Raw genomic sequence first — 22,904 nt, 5'->3', positions numbered from 1 at the left:
ATCAATCCATTCATGAGGGTACAGTCCTCACAATCCAATCACCTCTTAAAGGCCCCACCCTTCAAATACCATAATTGGATTTCCCACCCTCTTAACACTGTTACAATGGGGGTCAAGCTTTCAATACATAAACTTTTGGAGGACCCATTTAACCCATAGCACCCAGGGACTGGAGAGCAGGGCAAACAGCTAGGAGGTATACTGAGAGGAGTACTGGCCTGGGAGTCAGCAGACATGGGTTTAAGCTCAGATGCTGTCTCTAGATGGTCAAATGATCATGAACAAGTTACCTCCTCTCTCCAGACCTCACCTGTAACTTCAGGACATTATAAAAGCTCAGAGAATGTTAGAAGCTCAAAATGTTAGAAACATTTTTGTTGGACTTGCATAATATTTAAACTCTTTTCTGAATTAATTGTCAGTATTTAAAATCGAGAACTTTTAGGAGCTGGCCAGTTAGCCCAGTTGGTTAAAACATGGTGTTGATAACATCATGGTCAAGGGTTTGGATCCCCTTACAGGCTGGCTGCCAAAAAAATTGGGAATTTTTACATAAAAATCCAGATTCTGGTTTCTCTTAAGTGCTAGCCCAGCATTCCCACTCAAGAGTAATCTGCTGGAGCCACATGACTGTGCCTTTTGGAAGGGCACACATCCCTCAGTTTGCTGCAGACCCTACCATTCTCCAGTGTCCTGACCCCCCTCACCACCACCACCACTTTCTGCTGCTTGCCTGGTCTTTGCAGAACCCTGCAAACTCCTGACTTGGAAGGTTTCCATAGGTGGGTGGTACCTTAGGAACATGACTTTGGAAAAGTCAGACTGGCATGGAATGGAATGTGACTTGACCCCTTGCTACCTGTCTTTGAGGGCAGGAACTATCACCCCCAGGAACTGTATGTAGCCCCAGGACTATGGAGAGGTCAGGGAAGCAAGGTGTGCAAAGTCCCTGGTACAAAGAAGTAAGTACTGGTTACATGCTAGTTCCCCTCCCTTTTTAGGGTTGAATGTCATATGAGGTGGAAAGATGCCCCAAATAACAAGAGAACAGTGCCCTCTCTTCTGCCTGTGGGTAGAACAAGTTGGTCTCAGGAAGAGCCTTCCACCCCATAGTGAAAAGTGAGGCCAGGAGGGTGCAGTTAGGGCCGAGCACCACTGGAGGGCAGGCTGGTCCACTGGCGATTCTTGAGATAACTTTCTCCACTGTTGGACCAGAAGGAAGGTAGGTAGGTAGTAATTCTAAAGTCTGTTCCCACATGGCCTAGGAGCTTGGGATGTCCTAACCTTCTAGTGGCTCACCCAAGTGTCTTGGCCCTGATCTTTGCCTCCCTCCACGTTGTTCCTGGCCCTCTGCCAAGCATGAGGAGAAAGTCCTCCCACCGAATGCCAAGCACCAGCACCTTGCACAGGGACACCCTTATGCCAGGGTTAGGGCACACCAAATGGGGCCATCAGCCTGGTGATGGGAAAGAAAGTAAGCAGGTGGAGGATCCAAGAAGTTTACCCAAAAACTCTGGGCTCCAAGTTCTGTCTCCCCTTCCTAGAGTACAATATCAAGTTGACCTTGGGCCTTTAGGGTGCACCTTCATATTAAGGGGGTTGCATTGTCTTCTCTCCCTGCCCCAAACTGGAGGATGAGTCCCTAAAAGCCTGAAGATGCCTTGACCAGCAAAGTCAAGGCTGGGGAAGAAACAGAATACCAACCTGAAGTGTGGAGCCAGGTGAAATGCTCACCGCAAGAGGGAGCCCAGAGCTCAGGGACAGTTTTTATTTGCTGCTAATCCATTTTACTTTTCTCTTCTTTTTTCTGCTTCATCTCTGCCCAAATTCTACATTCCAAGAAATTTTCAGCAGCTGCCCTGAAATAAACCACAGTGTTGTCAGCACAGCAGAGCTGGCTGGCCCACATCAAGTTGGTGTGAAGTTGCCTTGTTCATTTTATTAAGAAACTTCCTCTCCTGCTGCCTGCCTGCTTGGAGGCCTTGACTATTTTTCTATCCAACACTGTTGGGGTCCAGTCTCCCTGCTCCCTTTCTCCCAAAAGTGGGCTCAGCTTAAATATATACATAAAAACAAATACAATTCAAAGAAAAGTAAAGCTATGGGCCACGAAGCAGTGTAAAAAAACGGTGCTCCCAGTTTCTGCATGTGAGCCTTCTCATTAAGAATGTGATCAGGCTGGTAAGTACCCATCTCTATCTGTAAGACTGGGATAAGCTCATTTTGCTAATTTGTCACTTGGCCTCCAGTCTACGGTCTTACAGATTGAATGTCCATCTTTCTGATGGGAGTCACAGAATTTCCCTTCCCATCATCAGAGGCCTCAAGTCCTCCCAAATTACCTCCTCTGTTCTTCCCCCAAACACACACACACCTGTCTGAAATCCACTGTCCAGGCCAGTACTTCCCAAACTATCAAATCACAATTGCAGAGATGGTAATGTGCATGGAATCACCTAGGCATCTTGGCAACATGCAGATTCTGATCCAGCAGGTCTGGGGCAGGGCCTGGGAGTCTGCATTTCCTGGAAGTTCCCAGTGATGGTGATGGGGCTGGACCACACTAAGCTTGGTGATACTGTAGACCTGTGATGAGATCGCACCCCTGACCACACATTAGAATCACCTGGGAAGCTTTGTTTTGAAAAAAATTTTTTTGTTTGTTTATTTTCTTTCTTCTTGGGGAGCTTTTTAAGATACTTATTTTGAAAGAGAGTATTGAAAAAGCTCCGTGGGTGATCCTAACATGCAGACACAGTAGAGACCCCCTGGTCCAGAGCATACTGTCCCCCAGACAGGCCAGGGCAATGCTTTGTGCCTATACCCTTATTTTGTCCTGAGGATCCTGGTGACGCTCCATGCTCAGATGAAGACATCGAGACACAGAGATTTTTCCTAACTTTCCTGAAGTCACAAAGCTGGTAGCACCAGGAATCAAACCCAGGTCTTCGTGACTTTCTGTAACTCACCCACAGGTGCTGCCCCAGTTTCCTCATCTACATAGTAAGGGGTCGAGCAAAATGAGATAAGGCACAAGGACCTACTTTTTTCAGCTGCAAAGACGACCTTACGACTCATTTCTATACCCTCTTGGGGAGAGTTTTGGATCCTCTGGCACCTGCTCTGCCTGGTTATTTCGATAGAACATCACCCTCTGTGACCTACGCTAACCTATAACAATGATCTCAGCAACAATCTCCCTGTTTTACAAATGAGAAAACTGAGGTACAGAGAGGTAACATGACCTGCCCAAAGTCACACAGTGAATATTCAGTGGGGCTCAGAGGCCAACCCTGGAGCAAAAAGAAAAGGGGGACCTTGGGTGGTCCTGGGCTGGAGATTTAGCTGGCCTACAGGTCTGTGTGTTCCTTAGGAGAGAGAGTGGTCCCTGGGAAGGTGAGAGTGCCTTGCACCCTTCCTGAGCTCTGCTACTACCCCCAGCCCGTCCTGCATGGCCAAGGCCAGGCCTAAGAAGCAGTGGCTCCAGCCAGAGCAAGACACACTCTCTGGACCCCTCTAGAGCTTCTGAGATAGACCATTCAGTGGCTGGTTTGGTAAAGGTCCTCTCAGAGCTGGGCTCAGGAAGTTCCAGGGACAGCTGATCTTTCTGCTGCCTCTCAGTCACCCCTGTGAAGAACCCCACCTCCACCCTGTGTGTCTCTCAGCCCCCAGAACCTCCTCTTTGGCCCTTGGAAGCCACACCTGGTGGTTCATCCCACACACACCCCAATCTCACCTAAGTGCCCAGAAAGGGAACTTTGCCCCAGGAAGGAGGGAATAGAAGAGGAGCTTTCTCCAGAGAACAAAAGCCAACTAAGGTTCCCTGGGTTAGGAGCCAGGGGCCAGAAGCATCAGTGACTGGGCCCTCTACCCCCCCCCCCCCACGTGCATACTCCAGCACATGCAGGGTTAGAGATGAGGGAGGTGTTTAGGACTCACTGGAAGGGCTGGGGAGGCCTGAACATCCTGATTCTCAGAGGGGGCCATTCTTGCATCAGAGTGACCACAACACCGAAACTGAAAAATAGCAATAACACACTAGCTCTGGTGTCTACACAGCCTGGTACCATGCTAGCCACATTACAGTCTCTCTGAATTCTGTCTCATTGAATTCTCACAACCATCCCATGAAGCTAACACTGTCTATCCCCATTTTATAGAGAAGGAAACCAAGGTTCAGAGGATTGAGTGATCTCACTCAGACACCACGTAGAGTGGCTGGGATTCAAACCCAGGGCCAGAACTCTACAACTGAGATGTGGCACTGGAGTCAGCCACACCTGTCTCTCATGGTGAGATCTTTGAGTGGACGTCTGCATCACTGATATGTTTCCATATCGACCCCCTGTGGCAGAAGGTATTTTCTAAATATGGCCGTCACAATATCACCCATTCCACACGCTCTTCCTACTATGTGACAGTAGCACTCCTTTGTGACTACAGTGAAAGTGACACTATGTGATTTCCAAGGCTAGGTCCTATAAAAGATGATAAAGCTTCCACCTGGTTCTCTTGGGATGCTCACTCTTGGAACCCAGTGCCATGCTACAGGAATCCCAGGCCACATGGAATGGTCATGGGTAGGTGTCCTAGCTGACAATTCCATCTGACCACCAGCATCAATTGCCAGGCATATGTGTGAGAGAGCCTTCCAGATAGCTCCAGCCCCAGTCGTGGTCTGACTGCAACTCTGAGAAACCCTAAGCAAAAACTGCCCTAGATGAGCCCAGTTGACCACCAGAAGTATGAGAGATAAGGTTTGAAGTGATTTGTGATGCAGCATATATAACTGGAACTCCCTTTCTCCTCTTCCCCTCACACACACACCTGAGGCCCAACCAGGTCCTCGTAAACAGATGGCACTCCTTCATTAAAGGCCACAATGTGTCTTTAATTCACAAGCATACTGCAGTGTACAGGCAACCCTAGTCATTCTGATCTGTTTGTCCAAGCAGCACGGACTGTGAAAATTAACACCCAGATGACAGGCGTTAATACATACATGAGGGGTCTTCAAAGAACTCATTGAAAGATTTATATTATCTTTTAAATCCGTCTTTCCACGAACTTTCTGAGGTACTCTCATACACTCCCCCATATGGATCTACATAGGGACATTCAGGCCTCCCGCTATGCACAGAGAGGTCTCTACCAGGGCAAGGAAAGACTCCATTCAACATTTTGCTGTCTGTGCCATTTGTGGATTGAGGACAGATTATGCAGAATCAACCCGTGATGGACACTTGGCCTTAATCAACTGACCTCTGGGCTCTCCTGATCCCTGATCCCTGACCTTTTTTTTCTTCTTAGACAGCTTCATTCAGATATAATTCAAACACCGTAACATTCATCTCTTCTCTGCAAAGTGTGTGAGTCAAGGGCTAGTGAGCTCAGTTGGTTAGAGCATGACCTTGTAACACCAAGGTCAAGGTGCAGTTCCCCGTACTGGCAACCGTCCTCCTGCCAAAAATGTGTGGCTTCCACCCTCACACATGAGAGTTTGGGGAAAAAATAAAGTGTATGAGTTAATGGTTTTGAGTATATCTGCAGCTGCGTAACCATCACTATAATCTAATGTTAGACCATTTTTGTCACCCCCAAAGAAATCCCATACCAGCAGCAGTCACTGCTCATTCTCCCCTCCCAGGCCCAGGCAACCACAAATCTGCTTTTTATCTCTGTGGGTGTGTCTATTCTGGCCATTTTATCTAAAAGGAATCATACAACATGTGTTTTTTTGTGACCGTCTTCTTTCATTTAGCATGTTTTGAAAGTTCATCCATATTGTAGCTGGTATTAATACTGCATACCTTTCTATGGCTGAATAATATTCCATTATATGGCTATACCACATTTTTTATTTCCATTCATCAGTTGATGGACATTTGGGTTTTTTCCACTTTTTGGCTCAAGAATCATGCTGCTGTGGGAACATTCCTGAACAACTTTTGTACGGATACGTGTTTTCATTTCTCCCCCCAAGGTGAGCAACTTACTCGAGGACAGGGACCACCTGCTTTGTTTCACCACCATCCAGCCCAGTGCCTGGCTCTCCTGCTGCTGGAAGGAGTAGAAGAGAGGGGTTCTGGGGGTGGTTCTTCCGTGGGGGGGTTCCATGGGGCTGGAACTGGGTCTAAGGACGCCTATCGGTTGGTTTGCCCCAGAGCTGGGCAGAAGGCTTTTGATGACTTTAGGAGGAAGAAAGGTGAGGAAGGCTGGGAGAAAGGAAGGATGGATGGGGAGCAGGGGGCAGAGAACAAAGCTCAGCGCCCTGGGGCTGTTCAGCGGAGGCCCCTCCAAAGCAGACAAGTGCCTGTGACTCAGTCTTGGAGGGAGGTTTGCAGGCGGCAGCTTGAGGCTCTCACGTTAACCCTCATCTACCCAGCATTGAAAACACAACCGAAGCGCTAGGCAGTCACACTTTGCTGCCCAATCCTTAAGCCCCAGGGACACAGAGCTTTTAACATGGCCTTGAGATGCCCGGGAGCAGCCCTGCCTCCCCAGAGTCTGGTTAGCCGAGGCCCACCTCTTGGATGCCCAGGGGTTGACTCGCTGGAAGGGCACATAAATACCGCTCAGTAGCCTGCAGCTTGAGCGCCAGCGAGAGACTCATTTCTTGCCTCTTCTAGGAAAAAGGAGGCCCTCGCTGAAGGGAGGTCTCAGTTGCAGGGCCTTAAAGACTCGCCTAACTGCCTTCACGCTACCTCCGCCCCGTGCCGACCCATCTTTATCTTTATCGTCCCGCTCAGCGAAATATGTCATCTTTCCAGTCTCTAGCGGCAAGAAAATGCCAAGCTCTTTTGCTATTGGGGGGTAAAAAAAAAAAAAGGAAGAAAACACTGCGATCCTAGTGCTGCCCAATACGGCCCAGCACCAAGCCCTGTGGTGTCTCCCCCGAGGGCGCAGCGCTGCGCCCACCAGCGCTTGGGGTTGAGGCCGCAGGCGGCGCCCGGGAGCCCAGCCGGCCGGCCCGAGCCATCCCCTGGGTTCCCGCGTCAGCGGGCCTGGGCGCTGAGCGCTCACAACTCGTAGGTGCCTGAGGCTACGGCGGAGCAGGCCTGGAGGGGGGCACGACCAGTGGCGTTCCGATCCGCGGAGTCCCAGCCTGCCACGTTAGGACCCTCGGATTCCGGCATCGAACGTTCGGGACCCCGTGGCGCCGAGCTCCCCGAGTGCCAGGGCGCGCCGGTGCGGGCAGCGGGCGGGACAGCGCCCCAGCTCCGCCCGTGGGAGAGCGCTTGCTCCTCCAGGAAGCGCCTGCCTCGCCTCTCTACTTCCCTCCCCACACCCCCACTCGGCTGAAGGGAGGAGCCCGAGCTGCCGCCGCCACCGCCGCCCGCCCGGCCCGGGAGGAGGACTAGATCCCGAGCGGCTAGGAGCGCACGCGAGCGGGCCATGGCCTTGCGGGCAGCGCCCTGAGCCCGTCCCGCGCCCGCGGGCCCGGCCGAGCAGGGGAAGCGTCCGGGGATGCCCCGGCGGCCCGGAGCGCTGGCAGCGGCAGCCACGCGGTGAGGGCGGCAGCGCCCTCGGGATTAGCGGTGAGTGGGGCCGGAGCGGGCAAGGGGCGGGCGGGGCAGCCTAGCGCGAGCGCTCAAGTTCGGCCTTGGGGCTCAGCTTCTGGCTCCAGTGGCGGGTGCGAAGGCAGCTGTGTTCCGCCCGGTGATGGTGGGGCGTGGGGGGAGGTCTAGGGTGCCCCAAGCCCCCGCCACCCGCGCGCACCCAGACTCTGGCGCTCAGGTGACTCAGCTCCGACCCGGCCACGCGGGGGCGCTCCGCCTTCGCCCGGATTGCGGGGGAAGAGCGGGCGGGGTGCAGGAGGAGGGTGGCGCCCTCGGGGTCAGAGCGCAGCTGCTTTGGAGACCCTCCTTCCTCTCCCGAGGAGACTGGAGGGCATTCGGGAGGTGGAGTCCCGCCGCCACCACAACTGCTAAAGACGTGAGGTCGGGCTGGCTCATGACAGGAGAGGGCCCCTCTCCGAGGCCCTACTCCCACCGCACCCTCCACCCCCATCCCATGACCCACAGCGAACTGCCCGAGGGCCAGCTCCCAGCCGGAAAGGGAGAGTGAAGAGGGGGAGTGGAGCTGGGTAGCAGCCCAGAAGTCGGAGTGTGTTTGCAAACTAGTTTTTGCGCAAAAGCTGTCTGGCACCTGTGTGTTTAAAGGGGGCGGGGGGGGGGGGGACATGGAGAGCGAGTGAGCAAGGCCCTTTCTTCATTCCCGTTCCCCGCAGCGATGCTTCTCAGAAAACAGAAAGATCTTATTCCCCTCTTCCCTTCTCTTTTCATCCCATCCCCCAGCCTCTCGCGCGCCCCCCTCCCACCCCCTAAATCGGCAAGCTCTCCTTTGGGGGAGGGGCTGCCTCAAAGGGGGCTGTGATTTACCCAAGATCGCAGGTACATCTCGAACCCAGTGGGGGTTCATTTTGCTGTCTGACTCCCCCTGCCCCATGTGTATAGGGAGAAGGGACAAGGGCAAGGGGTCTGGGAAAATCATGAGCAGCTCTTTGTTTTATCTGTCCTTAGTTTTTGCTCACTTAAGTGTGTGTGCTGTCACCAAGGGTTAGGGGTTTTTTTCTGTCCCTTGGGCATCCACAGCTTCAATGATGGGGGGAGCCCTTCATCCACAGGAAAACAGGCATTTTAGCCCGGGTTGTAATCTCTGGCAGTTACAGCCTGCCTGTGGACAGCCCTGATGGGGAGCCTTGGGAGACCTGGGTCTGAACCCCCACTTCTGACCAGCAGTGGGACCTTGGCACAGACCCTGTTCTCCTCTGAGCCTCTGGGTTAGTTATCGACTGTAAAATGGGCTAATCATCCCGGACCTGCTGCCTGGAGGCTGGGCACAAACGTAAAGGGGAGTGGTTTTATTGCAGTTCCCCTGGCCTGGGGCCCAGTGAGCCCTGGGACCGCCCCAGGCTGTTGATTTAGCCAGCTGGAGTGAGAAGGGTCACACAGGGAGGTGTGTCCAAGGAAAGAACCAGGGACTGAGGATGTGGATGCTTGGGTTCTCCTCGCCCCCCGACACTTCCTGTCTGCATGCCTTATCACCCCTTGGGTATGGTTTTTTTTCATCTGTAAAATGAGGCTAACTATGACACAATCCAGTTTACAGGGCTGCTCGGAAGCTGGGATTGGGGAATGGGGGGCAAGTGTTGTGCAAAATGGAGAGCATTTCATGAGCAGCAAGGATGATGTCTCTGGTGGTATTTCAGAGGACCCTCTCATCCCAGAATACCATGAGAATTAAAAACTCAGGGGCATAAGTGAAGAAGAGGGTCGGGGATGGAGCCTCAGTTTCTCTATCTGTAAAATAGTGAGGACAATACTCTGTATACCTTTACCATCTTTTAGGGTTATTGTGTGTTTCTTTAAAGGCAGTCGTGAGGATTAAATTAGGTAACAAAGGGATTGCATGCCAGCACTGTGACTGGTATGTGGTAAGCGCCTGGTAACCATTAACTGTTATTATCGTTATTCATGGCCTAAGGTGGGTAACTGCATTCAGGATTCCTTCTGGGATTTTCTCAGACCAGCTTGCTCCTCTCCTCTCCCCCTTTTCTGGAGAGAGGAGCCACAGAATCCAAACATCAGACTGTTCTAGGGGCAGGGTGGGTGGGAACGTTCTACCAAGTTGAGGTGTGGAGAACACCATGGAAGTGGTAGATACTGTCTGGGTGTCCCCATTTCCCTGCCTTGGGCTGGCCTCACAGGGCTCTAAGGAGTGAATAGAAAACAAAAGAGCGTTCTCTAGCAGGAAGCATGTTGCCAGGCAAGGTCCTGACTGAGAAGCCCCCAGCTCAGAGTCAGGGTCCCAGCTGCCTGATGGAGGTCTCCCTCCCTCTCTCCTTCTCCAACCCTAACAGACAGTACTGGGGCTGCTGAGTCAGGAACAAAACACTTCAAGGATCCAGTCCCTCCCCCTTGGATAATATGGCCTCAGAAAGGGGGGGGTGCGGGCCACAATGTAGGAACGGGAGACCAGGTCCCCTGTGGCCTTGACAGGTAGCAGCTGGAGAGGGCGCCTAGCAGAGTGCGTCTCACCCTTCACAGTCTAGAGGGAGGACGGGGTCCCATAGTGCCTGAGGACTGAGCCAGGATCAAAGGCACCCCCTAGCTCCCAGCCCAGTGTCCTCTGCCCCTCTGTCGGGCCACCTGGCCTTGGCTCCCATGGCGAGCTCAGCGATAGTGCTGCTCCGTGTCCTGGAGCTTTTCTCCACTTCCCCGTCCACACCTTCTTCCTCCAAGGTCTGAGATGAGGCTGGTTAGTGAGGAACTGTATCACCTTGCTTTCTTTTTCTTTGGGCATTTGCCACTCCCTAAAATCATCTCATTTATCCATTTCTGAATCAGCTTCTTATCTGCCCCCCTCGCCAAAGAGTGTCAGCTCCACGAAAGGGTGAGAACAGTGTCCATCTTGTTCAGAGTTATGTCCCTGCACTTAGAACAGTGTCTGGCACATAGTAGGTGCTCAGTAAATGTTTGTGCAAGGAATGACTGAGTCTGCCCCTCATTGTAGCCTCCTGTTAAATGGGTCTGTGGCGTTGGATGATGGAGCCTGGAAGAATTATGAGCTTGCCTTCCTGGGTCTCTGGAAGGATCCCTGTCTCACCATGCTGAGTGCTGGGGGACTGCCAGAGGCAGTGGACTCACCAGCAGAGGAGGGGCTAGGGAAAGGTGTGTGTCTGGGAGAAGGTGGGATTCACCTGATACTGAAAGACTGAGGGCTGGGGGATGTCGAGGAGGAGGAGTCAGCTGCTTTCCTGGGTGAGGTATCACCTGCTGCATTGCCTTCCCCCCAGGGGACTGAGGTGTACTGGGGAGAGTCACCCATTTTCTGTGTGACCTGGGCCAAGTCTTTAACCTCTCTGACCTCAATTTCTTCATTTAGGAAATGGAGACGTTAAGAACAGGAGCTTTCCCTACTGCTTTCTTCATTAAGTTCTTAAGGCAGCTGTGAAAAGACTTGTAAATTGGACAGGGCTGTGCACAGGTGTTGTAATTCTTCTGCCACTTGTGCACTTGTGGCTTCAGGTCACCGCCTTACGAGAAGGCCTCCCTCATCACGCAGCCATCCATTTGGTCACTCAGCAAATGTCTAGTGAGCAGCTCCTCTGGGTCAGGGACTGTGCTGTATGCTGGGGGTACAACTATGATCAAGACAGACTCAGTCCCTGGGCTCAGGGGCTCAGAGTAGAGTCAGAGGACAGAGAGAGGTGAGCAAATGACAAAGAGACAGGAAAACTTCAGATAGTGGAAAGTGTCATACAGAGAATAAGGCAGAGTGAAGTTATTTGTGATGGGGGTGGTGCGATGGGGATCAAGGAGGTGGCGACATTTGAGCTGAAATGTTAATCAACTGGAAGCCCCACAAGAGAAGGGCATTGGTCTCCTTTGTGGCTGTATCCCAGCAAATATTTTTGAATGAATGAATGAGAGAAGAGTGCCCCAGTCTGAGGAAACAGCAAATGCAAATGCCCTGAGGTAGGGAGCCCATTCTACAACTCACTTTTCTGTCTCCCTCAATGTGTCCTGTTAGGAGCTGGGAGTATCTGGCCTCCCAGTGTGCCCTAGCTGTCCCCTCTCAAAGACACAGGAGAGAGCGTGCTCAGCTCCCAGCAGATAACTCCTCTAACCCCTCCCTCTAGTTGGGCCCCCACTAGAGTTATGCACCTGGTTCCCTGACCTGGGAGATGTGCACGGTGCTGTTTAAGAGCACAGTGGATGCTGGAAGCCGAGCTGCCTGATTTCACACTCTGGCTTGCCATAGACTAGCTGAGTACCATACATTGGGTGGCTTAAGACAAAAGAAATTATCCTCTCACAGTTCTGGAGTCCACAAGTTTGAAATCAAGCTGTCGGCAGGGCCGCGCTCCCCCTGAAGCCTCCAGGGAAGATCTTTCCTCGACTCCTCCAGCTTCTGGTAGCCCCAGGCATTCCTCGGCTTGTGGCAGCATCACTTCAATCTCTGCCTCATCCTTCACATGGCCATTTCCCCTCTGTGTCTTCACATTGTCCTCTTATAAGGACATCAATTTTATTGGATTAAGGGCCCACCTTACTGCTATATGACCTTATCTTAACTAATTACATCTGCATCTACCCTGTTTCCAAATAAGTTCACATTTTGAGGTACTGGGGGTATCTTTTGGGGGGACACAATCAACCTATAACAGATTACTTAACCTCTCTGAGCCTCAGTTCTCTGATCTGTAAAATGGGGTGATAATTGAAGAGCCCATCTCTTGGGGTTATGGGGAGGCTTAGGCCCTAAGAACAGGTCCAGGAACACAGGAAGCATCCAGTCAGTGCTATGATTTCCATCTCCTTGGGGAATACTTCCTGGGAGCCGGGACCAGGAGCTGCAGAACAGATAGCAGTATCCTTTGCCAGAAGGACTTACCGAGGAGAGCCTTGGCCTGCAGCTGAGTCTGCTTCCTGGGTTGTGGGCCTCTTGCCTGGGATATTGAGGCCTAGAGAGGCCCCCCACTGTCTGGGTGAGAAGGTGGCAGGGTGTGGGGTGGGAGGCCTGAAAGCCACTGACCTACAAGGAGCCATTAGCAGAGGTGGTGAGAGCCCCACCTTCAGAGGGCTGTGCACAGAGTACGCAGCCTCTGTTGGAATCCACAGAAGGATTTCAGGTACTGGGTGAGTCCACATGACTTTTCACACCCTGTCAGCCAGAGATTCTGGGTTGAAGCTTGGGACTGGAAGCCCAGAGCAATCCAGGAAAGACCCAGGGGCATTTTTAGACTCCCCCAGGCTGGAAGGAGGCTTGGCCATCTTTCATTTCATAGGCAGGGAAACTGAGGCCCAGAGAGGGGAAGGGACTTGCTTGGGTTCACAGAGAGAGTTGGAAGCCTCCTGTTGCCTAGTCTCCCCATGGCACTCCCCTGGGTGGGTGAGGGCCCCAGTGAGGCTGCTCCAGAGCCCCTTCGAGTGAAGCTACATTCAGATGACTTGGGCCAGGTGGTCACTTTCACCAAGCCCTCAACCCTTCATTCGCCTGACCCACCCTCTGATCCTGGCCAGACCCACTCCCAAGGTCTCCTAAGTACTCAGTCTTCCCGCAACCCAGAGTACATCTTCACCCATCCTGGGAGGGCAGGGCACCTCCAGCCCCACTGCAACCTCCAAAGGGAGGTTGGCAGCAGTAGGACTGAACCCAGCCCCTTGCTCCCTGGGGGTAGGATGGAAGCTGCCTCTCAGACTGCTGGGCCAGTCTGTATAGGGACAAGCCGAAAAGACCCTGGCCAAGCCCTCTGGTGCAGGCTGAGTTGAACCAGGGGCCTGAGGGGACCCCCGGGGGCTTCTCTCCCAAGGGCCATTGCTCAGTGATGGGGGGCAGGTTATAGAGAGTGTGGTCTGATGCAGGCTGGAGGCCCCAGGGGAGGGGAGCATCAGGCTGACCCCTGCTGCACCTCCTGCCATGCTGTCTGCAGCTATATTTATCTCTATAATGACCTGGCTGCCTGTCAGAGTGCAGTGACTCTGAGCACAGCAGCCAGTGCCGTAGTTCAGGTGGAGAAGTGATTTGTGTGGAGATGCCACCCCCCACCTAGTGGAGAGTTCCAGCCTGCTTCTTGGGGGCTGCATGCCGCCCCACAGGAGCCGGAGCAGGGACGTGGTACGGGGAGGGCCCTGGGGAGGCTGAGCAACTTGGCTGGACCCTCCCCCCAGAACTAGGATGCAGGATGTTGGGGTGGTGGGCCTACGGCCAGGGTTCCTGTGTGGCTGGAAGTGGGGCCAGATAAACTCTATAGACTTTCAGACTCAAAGAAATTCCGAAATCCCAGAGTTCCCAAATCCTGGAATTCTGTGAATCTGTAGTCCCAGGCTTTCATAATTCCAAGATGCCACGGTTCCTTTTCCTCTTTCACCAAACATTTATCAAGCTCCCATCCTATGCCTCTCAGTGTTGGGAACAACAGACATGCAGGGAAGATTTGGTCCCATCTTTAAGCTCAAGTGAGGGTGACATTTCCTAAGCCAATGGTTACAATATGGTGCTATTGTAACTGATTCCCCCACAAGGACTTAGAGCTCAGAATGGCTTTGTAGAGGAGTCCCTGAGTTGTTGGTGTTGTAGTTTAACACTGTATTGAAGTATAACATACAAAGTACAGCAGAAATCTTACACATACAACTCAATGACTGTTCACAAACCGACACATCTGTGTCACCAGCACCCAGATCCAGAAACAGACACGAACAGCACCAAAGCGCTCTGGTGTCTCCTTCAAGTCAGTAACACCCATCTACCTGTCCCATTGCCATTCTGACTTCCCACAGCACAGATGTGTTTTGTTCGTGTTTAACGTCATAGGAATGAAATTGTACAGGATGATATACTCCTTCATGTCTGGTTCCTCTGCTCGTTGTATCTGTGGGACCCATGCATTTTGCTGGTGCATCGTGCTCCCTTCACGCTCACTGTGTGTCGTCCATTGTGCGTGTTCTGCATTTATGTATCCTTTCTCCTGATAACAGGGATTTATGGGAAGGGGGGTTCAGTTGACAAATAGTACTGCTGTGAACATTCTTGCATGCATCTTTTGGTGAACATATGTGAGCATTTCTGTTAGGCATTGCAGGGTCACCCTAGGGGATACATTTATTTAGCTTTTGTAGACACTGCCAAACATTTCTCCCAAGTGCTTACACCAATTTCCACTCCCACTGGCAACCTATGAGAGTTTCAATTGCTTCATATCCTTGCCAACATGTGGTAATGTCACCCTTTTCAAACTGTCGCCATCTAGGGGGTGGGTGCATGGTGTTGTTGCATTTGGTTTTACTGGGCTGAGTTTGAAGAATGAAAGAGCTAAGCAAAGAAGGGGAAAGGGCATTCCAAGCAGATGGAACAGCACGTGCAAAATTAGGGAGGCACGAAGAAGTATTGCTGGAACACTGTGTAGTGACAGCTTAGCTAGAGCCAAAGCTGCGAGGGAGAGGACCTTGGGAGCCTCATCAGGGAGCTGAGAACGGCGGGAGCCACAGAGAGGTTTTTCTCATTTTGAGCTACTTCCTACAGTGTGTTAGGCATTTTGTGATTTCCACTTAATGGATAAGGAAACTAAATTGAGACACAGAAAGACCAAATGACTTGTCCAGAGTCATTAGTGGAGGCGCTGGAGCACAGATCCTTTCAGAGGTTGAGAGGGGATTGGCCTGGGAGCCAGAGGGCTGGAAGTGATTCAACCTGCCAGCCTTGGATTGCTCATCTGGAGAATGGGAGTGGTAACACCTCACTCATGGGTATTGTGAAGCTACAGAAGTTAACAACCCTCATGTACTTGGCACAGGACCTGGGGCAGGTATTATTATCACTTTCATTTTATTACTGTCATTGCTCCATCAGCATGGCCACACGCAGCCACACCCACCCTTACCCTTCTCTTCCGGCTGACAGGGTGGAGTTGGGCTCTCCTAGCTCCCACACTTAGGAGGAGCTAACCCAGAACTCCAACCCTAACACCCTGTTTCCTTGCCCCATGACAGGTCTCCTAGGACCTAGTGATTGCCATGATGGTTAATTTTATGTGTCAACTTGGCTAGGCTATGGTGACCGGTTGTTTGGTCAAATACCAAATAATGATTGCAGTGAAGGTAGGTTTTGGATGCGATTAACATTTAAATCAGTAGACTTTGAGTAAAGTGGGTTGCCCTCCATAATGTGTGGGCCTCATCCAATTGATTGAAGGCCTTCAGAGCAAAGACTAAGGTTTCTAAAAGAAGAAGGAATTCAGCTTCAAGATTGCAGCATAGAAACCCTGCCTTAGTTTCCAGCTTTTCGGCTTGCCCTACAGATTTCGGACTTCCCAGCTCCCACAATTGTGTGAGCCAATTACTTAAAATAGACTTCTTTCTCTACATATATAGATATCTTATTGATTCTGTTTCTCTGGAAATTTCTGACTAATACAGTTGCCATTTGTCTTTCTGGATCTTCTCATCTGGGCAGTGGGGTGAAGGAGACAATTTAGATGTGGGTGCATTAAAGACACTTGCAACCCTGTGAAAGTTCAGTAAACTTAGCAGCCACCAGAGCCAGTGGGAAATAGGCCAGTCTGGTTAGCTGAGGGTTCTGGTTAACCGAGCATTACCATTTAGACCAGTGGTCGCAAACTCAGAGATCTGTGAGACCTGGCTGGGAATGCAGCCTGTGAGGCTGGCAGGGCCTGTGTGGAGACCAAGTATGAGATCTGCCTAATTATGCCAAGTACAGGCTAAGCTAGAGCCATCCCTGTGTTATAGGCAGCCAGCAGGTGGTCATATTGCAACCTCTGATCTAGGCCCTCCTTGCTCAAAGTGTGATCCCAGGTGGGCAGCCTTGGCATCACCTGGGAGCTTGTTAGAAATGCAGAATTTCAGGTCCCTCCCCAGACCTGCTGAATCTGAATCTACAAGATGTATCTTTTAACAAGTTGCCCCACCTACCTGCCCAACCCGTGATTTGTGTGTACTTAGCCCACATCAGAATCACCAAGAGGGCTGGTTGAAACACAGGTCAGTAGCTGCCACACTAGGGTGTCTGATGGAGCAGGTCTGGATGGCGCCCGGGATGCTGCGTTTCTAACACGCTCCCAGGAGATGCCGCGGTGACCCATATGGGAGACACGCTTGGAGCAGGGAGAGCCCCAAGCCACTTCAGGAGCCTCTGCTGTCAGAGACTAGACGCCACTGAGCAGGATTCACTGAATGGACAAGGACTCAGAGACCCTGAACGTCCCAAAAGCCACAGCACCTGAGAATGGGTGCCACATTGGAGACTGTGTGGATGGTGGTATCCAAACCTGTTATTTGCTCCCCGCCCCCCCCCCCCCCACACCACCGTGGCTCTCTTGGCATCCCTGCACTGTGTCCACCAACAGAGAAGCCAGCCTAGAGCATGTTTCTTAACTGGTTTTAACCTCTCGATCCCTTTATGTAAACCATAAACCTTGTACATCCCCCAAGTTTTTGATCTGTTCCTTCCTATAGCCATCTAGAATCTTTGACAATAGCGAAAGTTACATAGGGTTGTTCCAAGAGCTTTATCTTACTTAATCCTCACAACAACCTGGGAAGGCACTCTTAATGTCCTCTTTTCACAGAGGGAGAAACTGAGATATGGAGAGTTTAAGTAACTTGCCTGAGGTCACACAGCAAGTAAATGGCAGAGCCAGAGATTCTAACCCTATCCGTCTAAGTCCAGAGTCTGTGCTGTTAACCACTGCTCGGTACTGACCAGAGGACCAAGTCCCTTTCTTTGTTACTGCAAACAACAAAACAGATAATTTCTTTTTTTTTTTATTTTCCAAAAATTAAGTTGTACATGCTTTTTCTTACAGCACTTAATGGCCCCTACTAGAAGTTCCGATGGGCCGTCCCACTTACCCTGTAGTCTCTACCAGCTGAGAACCTCTGGAGTAGGGCTGCTGCTTCCATGGCCATGTTGCACCTGCCCTTCACCTTCTATCTGCTCTCCCCCCGCATCTGGGTCTCCAGGTCTGCCCCTCGGCCGTCTGCCTCCCTGTGCCTGCCTCTCTTGGTGTCTCCCTCTCACTGCCCACCTCTGAGTTGGGGGTCCTGCCATCCAGTCAGCAGCTCCTCCCCACCCTTTGATGGCAGCCTGCTCCTGGGTCCTGAGTCGCTGGGGCCAGGGCTGGGTGGGAAGGATGGAATCATGGCAGCCTTGGCTCTGGGCCTGGGCATCGTCTTTCCCTGACATAGAAAAATCACTGCTCTTTCTTGGGCCTCAGTTTCCATCCCTGTGAGGCAGGACACAAGCCCCTCTCCTGCCAACCTCTTTGAGCAGTTACGAAGGTCCGGGGTTTGAGAAGTGGCTTTGTGATCTCTCAAGTGATGTGAGCAGGAGCGAGGTGGTTGTGATTCCTCTGGGGCTGCAGATTAAGGAAGCTGCCTCATTCATTTGGCACATATTTATTAAACACTCACCGTGTGGAGATGCTGCCCTAGGTGCTGGGGAGACAGTGGTGATGCCTCCCTTGAGGAACTTACATTCTAGGTGGACAGACAAACATAGGCACATAGACAGATATGTAAAATGATTATATATTGCAATGATCTGTAAGGAAACAGCATAGAGGTGAGGCAGATTACATTAGCTCTAGTGATCAGGGAACACCTCTAAAGATGTGACATTAAGCTGACAGCTAAGACTCTTCTGTGAAGAAAAGCATTCTGGCAAAGGGAACAGCAAATGCAAAGGCCCTGGGGCAGGAGAGAAGTTAGCACATTTGCAGAGCAGAGGGGAGGCCAGTGTAGCTGGGGCAGAGAAAGTTGATCAGGTCAGGCAGGGTCCTGTCGGCCTGGGAGGATTTGCAGTTTGTGTGACCTGGAAGGGCAAGGCATTGGAAGATTTTTAGGTAAAGCTCTGGTGGCACCTGATTTATGTGTTTAAAGACTCCCTCTGGCTCTAGTGTGGAGAAGAGAGTGTAGCTGAGGTTGCCTCAGGGAGGCCTGGGGCATGGCTAGTTGTGAGATGCCGGGGTCCTTGCAGGGCTGAGGCAGTGGATGTGGGGAGATGAGGATGGATGCTGGATGTAGCTTGCAGGTGGAATCAGCAGTGGGATATGAGAGGTGAATGTAAGAGGGCGTCAAGGATGGTGGGTTTCTACGTTTCTGGCTAAAACCGATGTTCTAGACCTGTTGCTCACACCAGACTTTCCTAATCCTGTCCTGCCTAACGGCAAGATACCTAGTCCCTGCGGCCAGTGGACCCTGTGGGGACTGAACCCTATGTCTCTTATTTATTGCTATAGCCTGAGCATGCTCAGGGAGTGTTTGTTGAATGAGTGGATGAATCAATGACTGGGGATTCCCAAGCCCTGCCCTCTCTTTGCCTCAGTTAACCCATCTGTAAAAGAGACTACTAGTTGTGTATCCCCATCCTCCTAGCTCCTTGCTGGGGGATCTGGTCACGCCAGAAGGTCTGCCCATCTGTGCCAGGAATTAGGACCATCCCTTGAGCAGGCCCTGGCTCCCCATGCCCCTGCTCCTGCTTGAAACCTCAAATTACCAGGAGCGTTTCCATCTCACCCAGATGCGCATGGCAGGCCCAATCCGCCCTTAATGACACCTTGCCTGCCCGCCCTCTGGCTAGGGTTGGAGGGGAGGGGGCCCAGCCCAGCCTAAGCTGTGGTTTCTTTTTCCATTGCGTCAGGCCTCAGGGTCTGGCCCGCCTGCCCGCGCTGCCGGGCTAGCACAGAGGGGCACACTCTGGCCCCTGCCTGCCCCAACTCCAGACATCATGTGCTCCCCGTTTCGGGGATCCAGAAGCTTCCTGCCGGAAGGTGAGTTGGGGATAGTAGGTCTGCCCCTGGCTGGGGGAGCAGTCCCCTTCCCCACCCACCCATCACTAACTCCAGCTGGGGCCTGTGGGCTGAGGGAGTGAGGGGTAGGAGGCTGGTGTAGTAATCAAGGCAAGAGGATGGGGGCTTGGACTGCGGAGGAAAAGCGATGGGGACAGGAAGAAGTGGCCCCAGAGTATTCACATGAGCACATGGCCTTTGCATTGTTTAGTCTGGGTGCATGTGTGTATGTGACTGCACAGTTGTGCCTACGGATAAGGAAGTCTGTGAACCTGGGTGTGTGTACCTGACACCCCTTAGGATGAGAACAGAGGTGTCTGACTTGGCAGCAGGGTGTGGTGGCCCAGGTGGCATCTCACATGTCATGGAGGCAGCCAATGAGGTGGAGAGGAGGTGGGTGAGCTGGAAGCCACCCTGTCAGTGATGGTAGGAGATGCAGGGGTATGGACAGGGTGATTCCAGAGGAGCTGGTGACCTTGGGTGCTCTGGGACCCGTCCTGGGTACTTGTTAAAATGCAGGAGTGTCCTTGGCTTCCCCAGCTCTGTGGCCCTGGTCACAACCCTGCCCTCTTTGCCTCAGGCCCCCCTCGCATGGATGATTCCCTGGTTGTCCCCACCTAGGTTCCAGGTTCTAGGTCCCCACAATGCCCAGCAGTCTCCCCACTCTGGTAAGAAGGCCAAGCGCTGGTGTGGGAATATGGAGACCCAGTTCACACCCTGCCTCTCCTGTTTCCTTACCATGTGATGTTAGGCAGGTGATTTCCACTCTCTGGGCCTCAGTTTCCTCATCTGTAAAGTGGGGGTGATTGTCCTGCCCCACTTTGCCCCCACCCCATCCCCTGAGATGTAAGTATAAACAGGGACTCTCAGCTGCATGGTAAAGTGTCCATTTCTAACCCACTGCTGGGTCGAGGACTTGCTCACCCCTCCCCCGCTTGGCACAGCCACCCAGCTGCACGCTGCACACAGCGAGAGTGAACGCAGTTTGCCAGCCCCTCCAGCGGCAACTGATTTTTAAACAACAAGAATAAATCCTGCAGGCAAATTGCAGTGCTGTCCTGACACTCTGGGCTTATGATTAGAATGAGTTCTAGGGACAGACGGTGGGAGGGAGGGGATTGAGGACTGGCTTCACCACTGTCCACATCCTCTCCCTGCCAGGCATGCCCCAGGAGTGTTGTATCTGGAAGGAGAGCGAGGGTCTTCAGCCACCAGCCCCACTCTCACCCTGCCCTTGTGGGGGCCTGCATCTGCCCAGCAACAGGCTGGCACTCAGGGAGCGGCCTAGGTCGAAGGGAGGAGGGGTGGATCCCACATAGTGACTGTGGCTTGGTCCCTCCTGCCTGGGCCACAATAGCTGCCTCTTTGCCGGCCTCCCTGCTGCCTCTCCTTAGCTTGACAACCAGCTCTCCCTATAGGGGCCAGAGAGAGCTTTTAAAAACATAAATCGGATCATGTCAGTTCTCTGCCTCCAGGACTTCCCATCACTTGCAGAATAAAAGCCAGACCCTACAGCGCCCACAAGACCTGGCCACTCTCCTGCTTTCTCACTGTGTTCCAGCCAGACTGGAACATGAGCTCTGCAAGGGCTGAATGGTCTTCCTAGTTCAGAATCCCCAGTTCTTGGGACCTAGTAGATGCTCAGTAAACCCACTAGAATAAATGAACTAGTCTCAGTTTCCTCCTTTGAATAATGGGGGCAATATTAGCACCTGCCGCACAAGACTGAATTAAGATTAGAGACATTGTGCAGGTTTCACGCTATCAGTCAGTGCTTACAAGCACAGTAACTTGGATTTGTGTTCCCAAAGGGAACCCCCTCCTCACCTTCCTCATCTGGGGCAGTGCAGGGTCCGTTACCCACTTAACAGTGAGAGGACAAAATATTAGTGAAGGAGTTGGTACCTGGCTTTTGTGGGGTAAGTGTTTGGGGTCTGGATTTGTCCACCTGCATGATGGGGCCTGTGTCATCCTTAAATGCACACAAGCCAGTGGAAATAAGATCTGACCATAGGAGTCTCAAAGAACTGTGTTGTGATGTCTCATGGGCAGATGGGAAACTGAGGCATAAAGAACCAGAGGGCTTGTCTGCAGGGCCTGTGACAGGTGAGACCTAGATTTCTCCACATCTTGAGATGGATTCCTCCAGTCTTGCTGCAAGGGAATGCCTTGCACTCAAAGGAAAATGGACCACTGACAGTGAGCAAATGTCAGTAATTAGCCTTGACAGAAGGGTACATAGGCCCAGGACATGGAATTTGGGAAAGTCATGTATGAATGAAAGGGCAGATTCTGTACTGAAGATAAGGACCAACTCAGGCAGGATCTAAGCAAATGGTTTGTCCATTCATTCATTTATACACTCACATTTTTTCATTCAACAAATACGTACTGAATGCTTCCTGTACACTAGTCACTGTGCTTAGACCAGAAATATAGGATGAACATAATAGACAATGGACAAGGTTGAAGTTTGAATAAGTTACCAGAAGTGAGCTTCCTAGTGGCCAAAGTAATGAAGGAAACCTGAGCAGTTATAAAGCTCCACTGTAGCTACAAGATACCAATGAGTTAGTTGCTCAGGAGAAACCCAATTTTCCTGGCACAATGACTATCTGGAATGCCGATGTCCACTGTGATTTGTTGTTGATCTGACAGGGCTAACACATAGGGAGCTGTGCATATCTCCTGGGTAGAGATTGACCAAAGCAGAGAAAAACTTCAAACTAAACATACCTACCAGAGACTCCTTTTTCATACATTTCTTGCATTCTCCTTTCTCCGAGTCTTTGCCCCTGTTATTGCCCCACCCTTTGCCTTCTATCTCTCTACCCATATCTTGAAGGCCAGGTGGTAATGCCTCCCTATGATGGGGTAGCATAGCAGGTGTCAGTCCCCTTTCTGACCCTCACTCCTATTCCCCTAGACTGCCAGGAACTGCTGCTGCCACCACCAGCCCCCATGGCCTACATACCAGGTGGGGGTGCCCCAGCAGTGGGGGCAGCCCCCATGGGCTCCCAGTATTGCGTGTGCAAGGTGGAGCTGTCGGTGAGTGGCCAGAACCTGCTGGACCGGGACGTCACCTCCAAGTCCGACCCCTTCTGTGTCCTCTTTACAGAGAACAATGGCAGGTGGATTGAGGTGAGGCTCCGTGTGCATCTGTGAGGGATAAGGGGGTGGCTAGGTTGCTGAGTGGGGGATTCCACTGGATTGAGGGACCTCCGGGTCAGGCCCTTGGAAGTAGTTGGAGTGTGGGCTGGTTGTGGGGGATTACTTAGAAAATTGTTATTCTTGAAATTAAACTTTATTTTAAGTATATTTAAAATATTACTTAAAATAATTATATTTGTGCTTAATATTATAATTACAATCCATAGATTTATATTTATAATTATATAACTTCATATTTATTGTTTTATATCATAAGATTTTACATTATTATATTACATAGTTAAAACTTTATAATTTTACAAAATGCTTGCTTCCACTTTTCGACAGTGGAAGCAAGCATTATTTCTAAATGAACACACAGTCAAGGAGAAGCGAACAGAAAACAGGAGCTCAGGCTTTGGTCCTAGAGCCGTCCAAGGCC

At 51.6% G+C, this 22,904-nt stretch overlaps 1 protein-coding gene across 1 annotated transcript in view; it reads left to right on the top strand.

Moving 5' to 3' along the window:
* The first annotated feature begins 7,047 nt into the window (after positions 1-7,047).
* CPNE2 (copine 2) overlaps positions 7,048-22,904 on the top strand; it is a 44,268-nt gene continuing 28,411 nt past the window's right edge. Inside the window, exons 1-2 of the mRNA XM_063109464.1 lie at positions 7,048-7,538; positions 22,239-22,453. Coding sequence (XP_062965534.1) covers positions 22,274-22,453 — 180 coding nt within the window. The 5' untranslated portion in view covers positions 7,048-7,538; positions 22,239-22,273. The remainder of the gene's footprint in view (positions 7,539-22,238; positions 22,454-22,904) is intronic.

This window comes from Cynocephalus volans, chromosome 10 (assembly GCF_027409185.1).
Source record: "Cynocephalus volans isolate mCynVol1 chromosome 10, mCynVol1.pri, whole genome shotgun sequence".
Lineage (NCBI taxonomy): Eukaryota > Metazoa > Chordata > Mammalia > Dermoptera > Cynocephalidae > Cynocephalus > Cynocephalus volans.
Note: the sequence above shows the minus strand (reverse complement) of the source record. Positions and strands in the feature narration are given on the sequence as shown.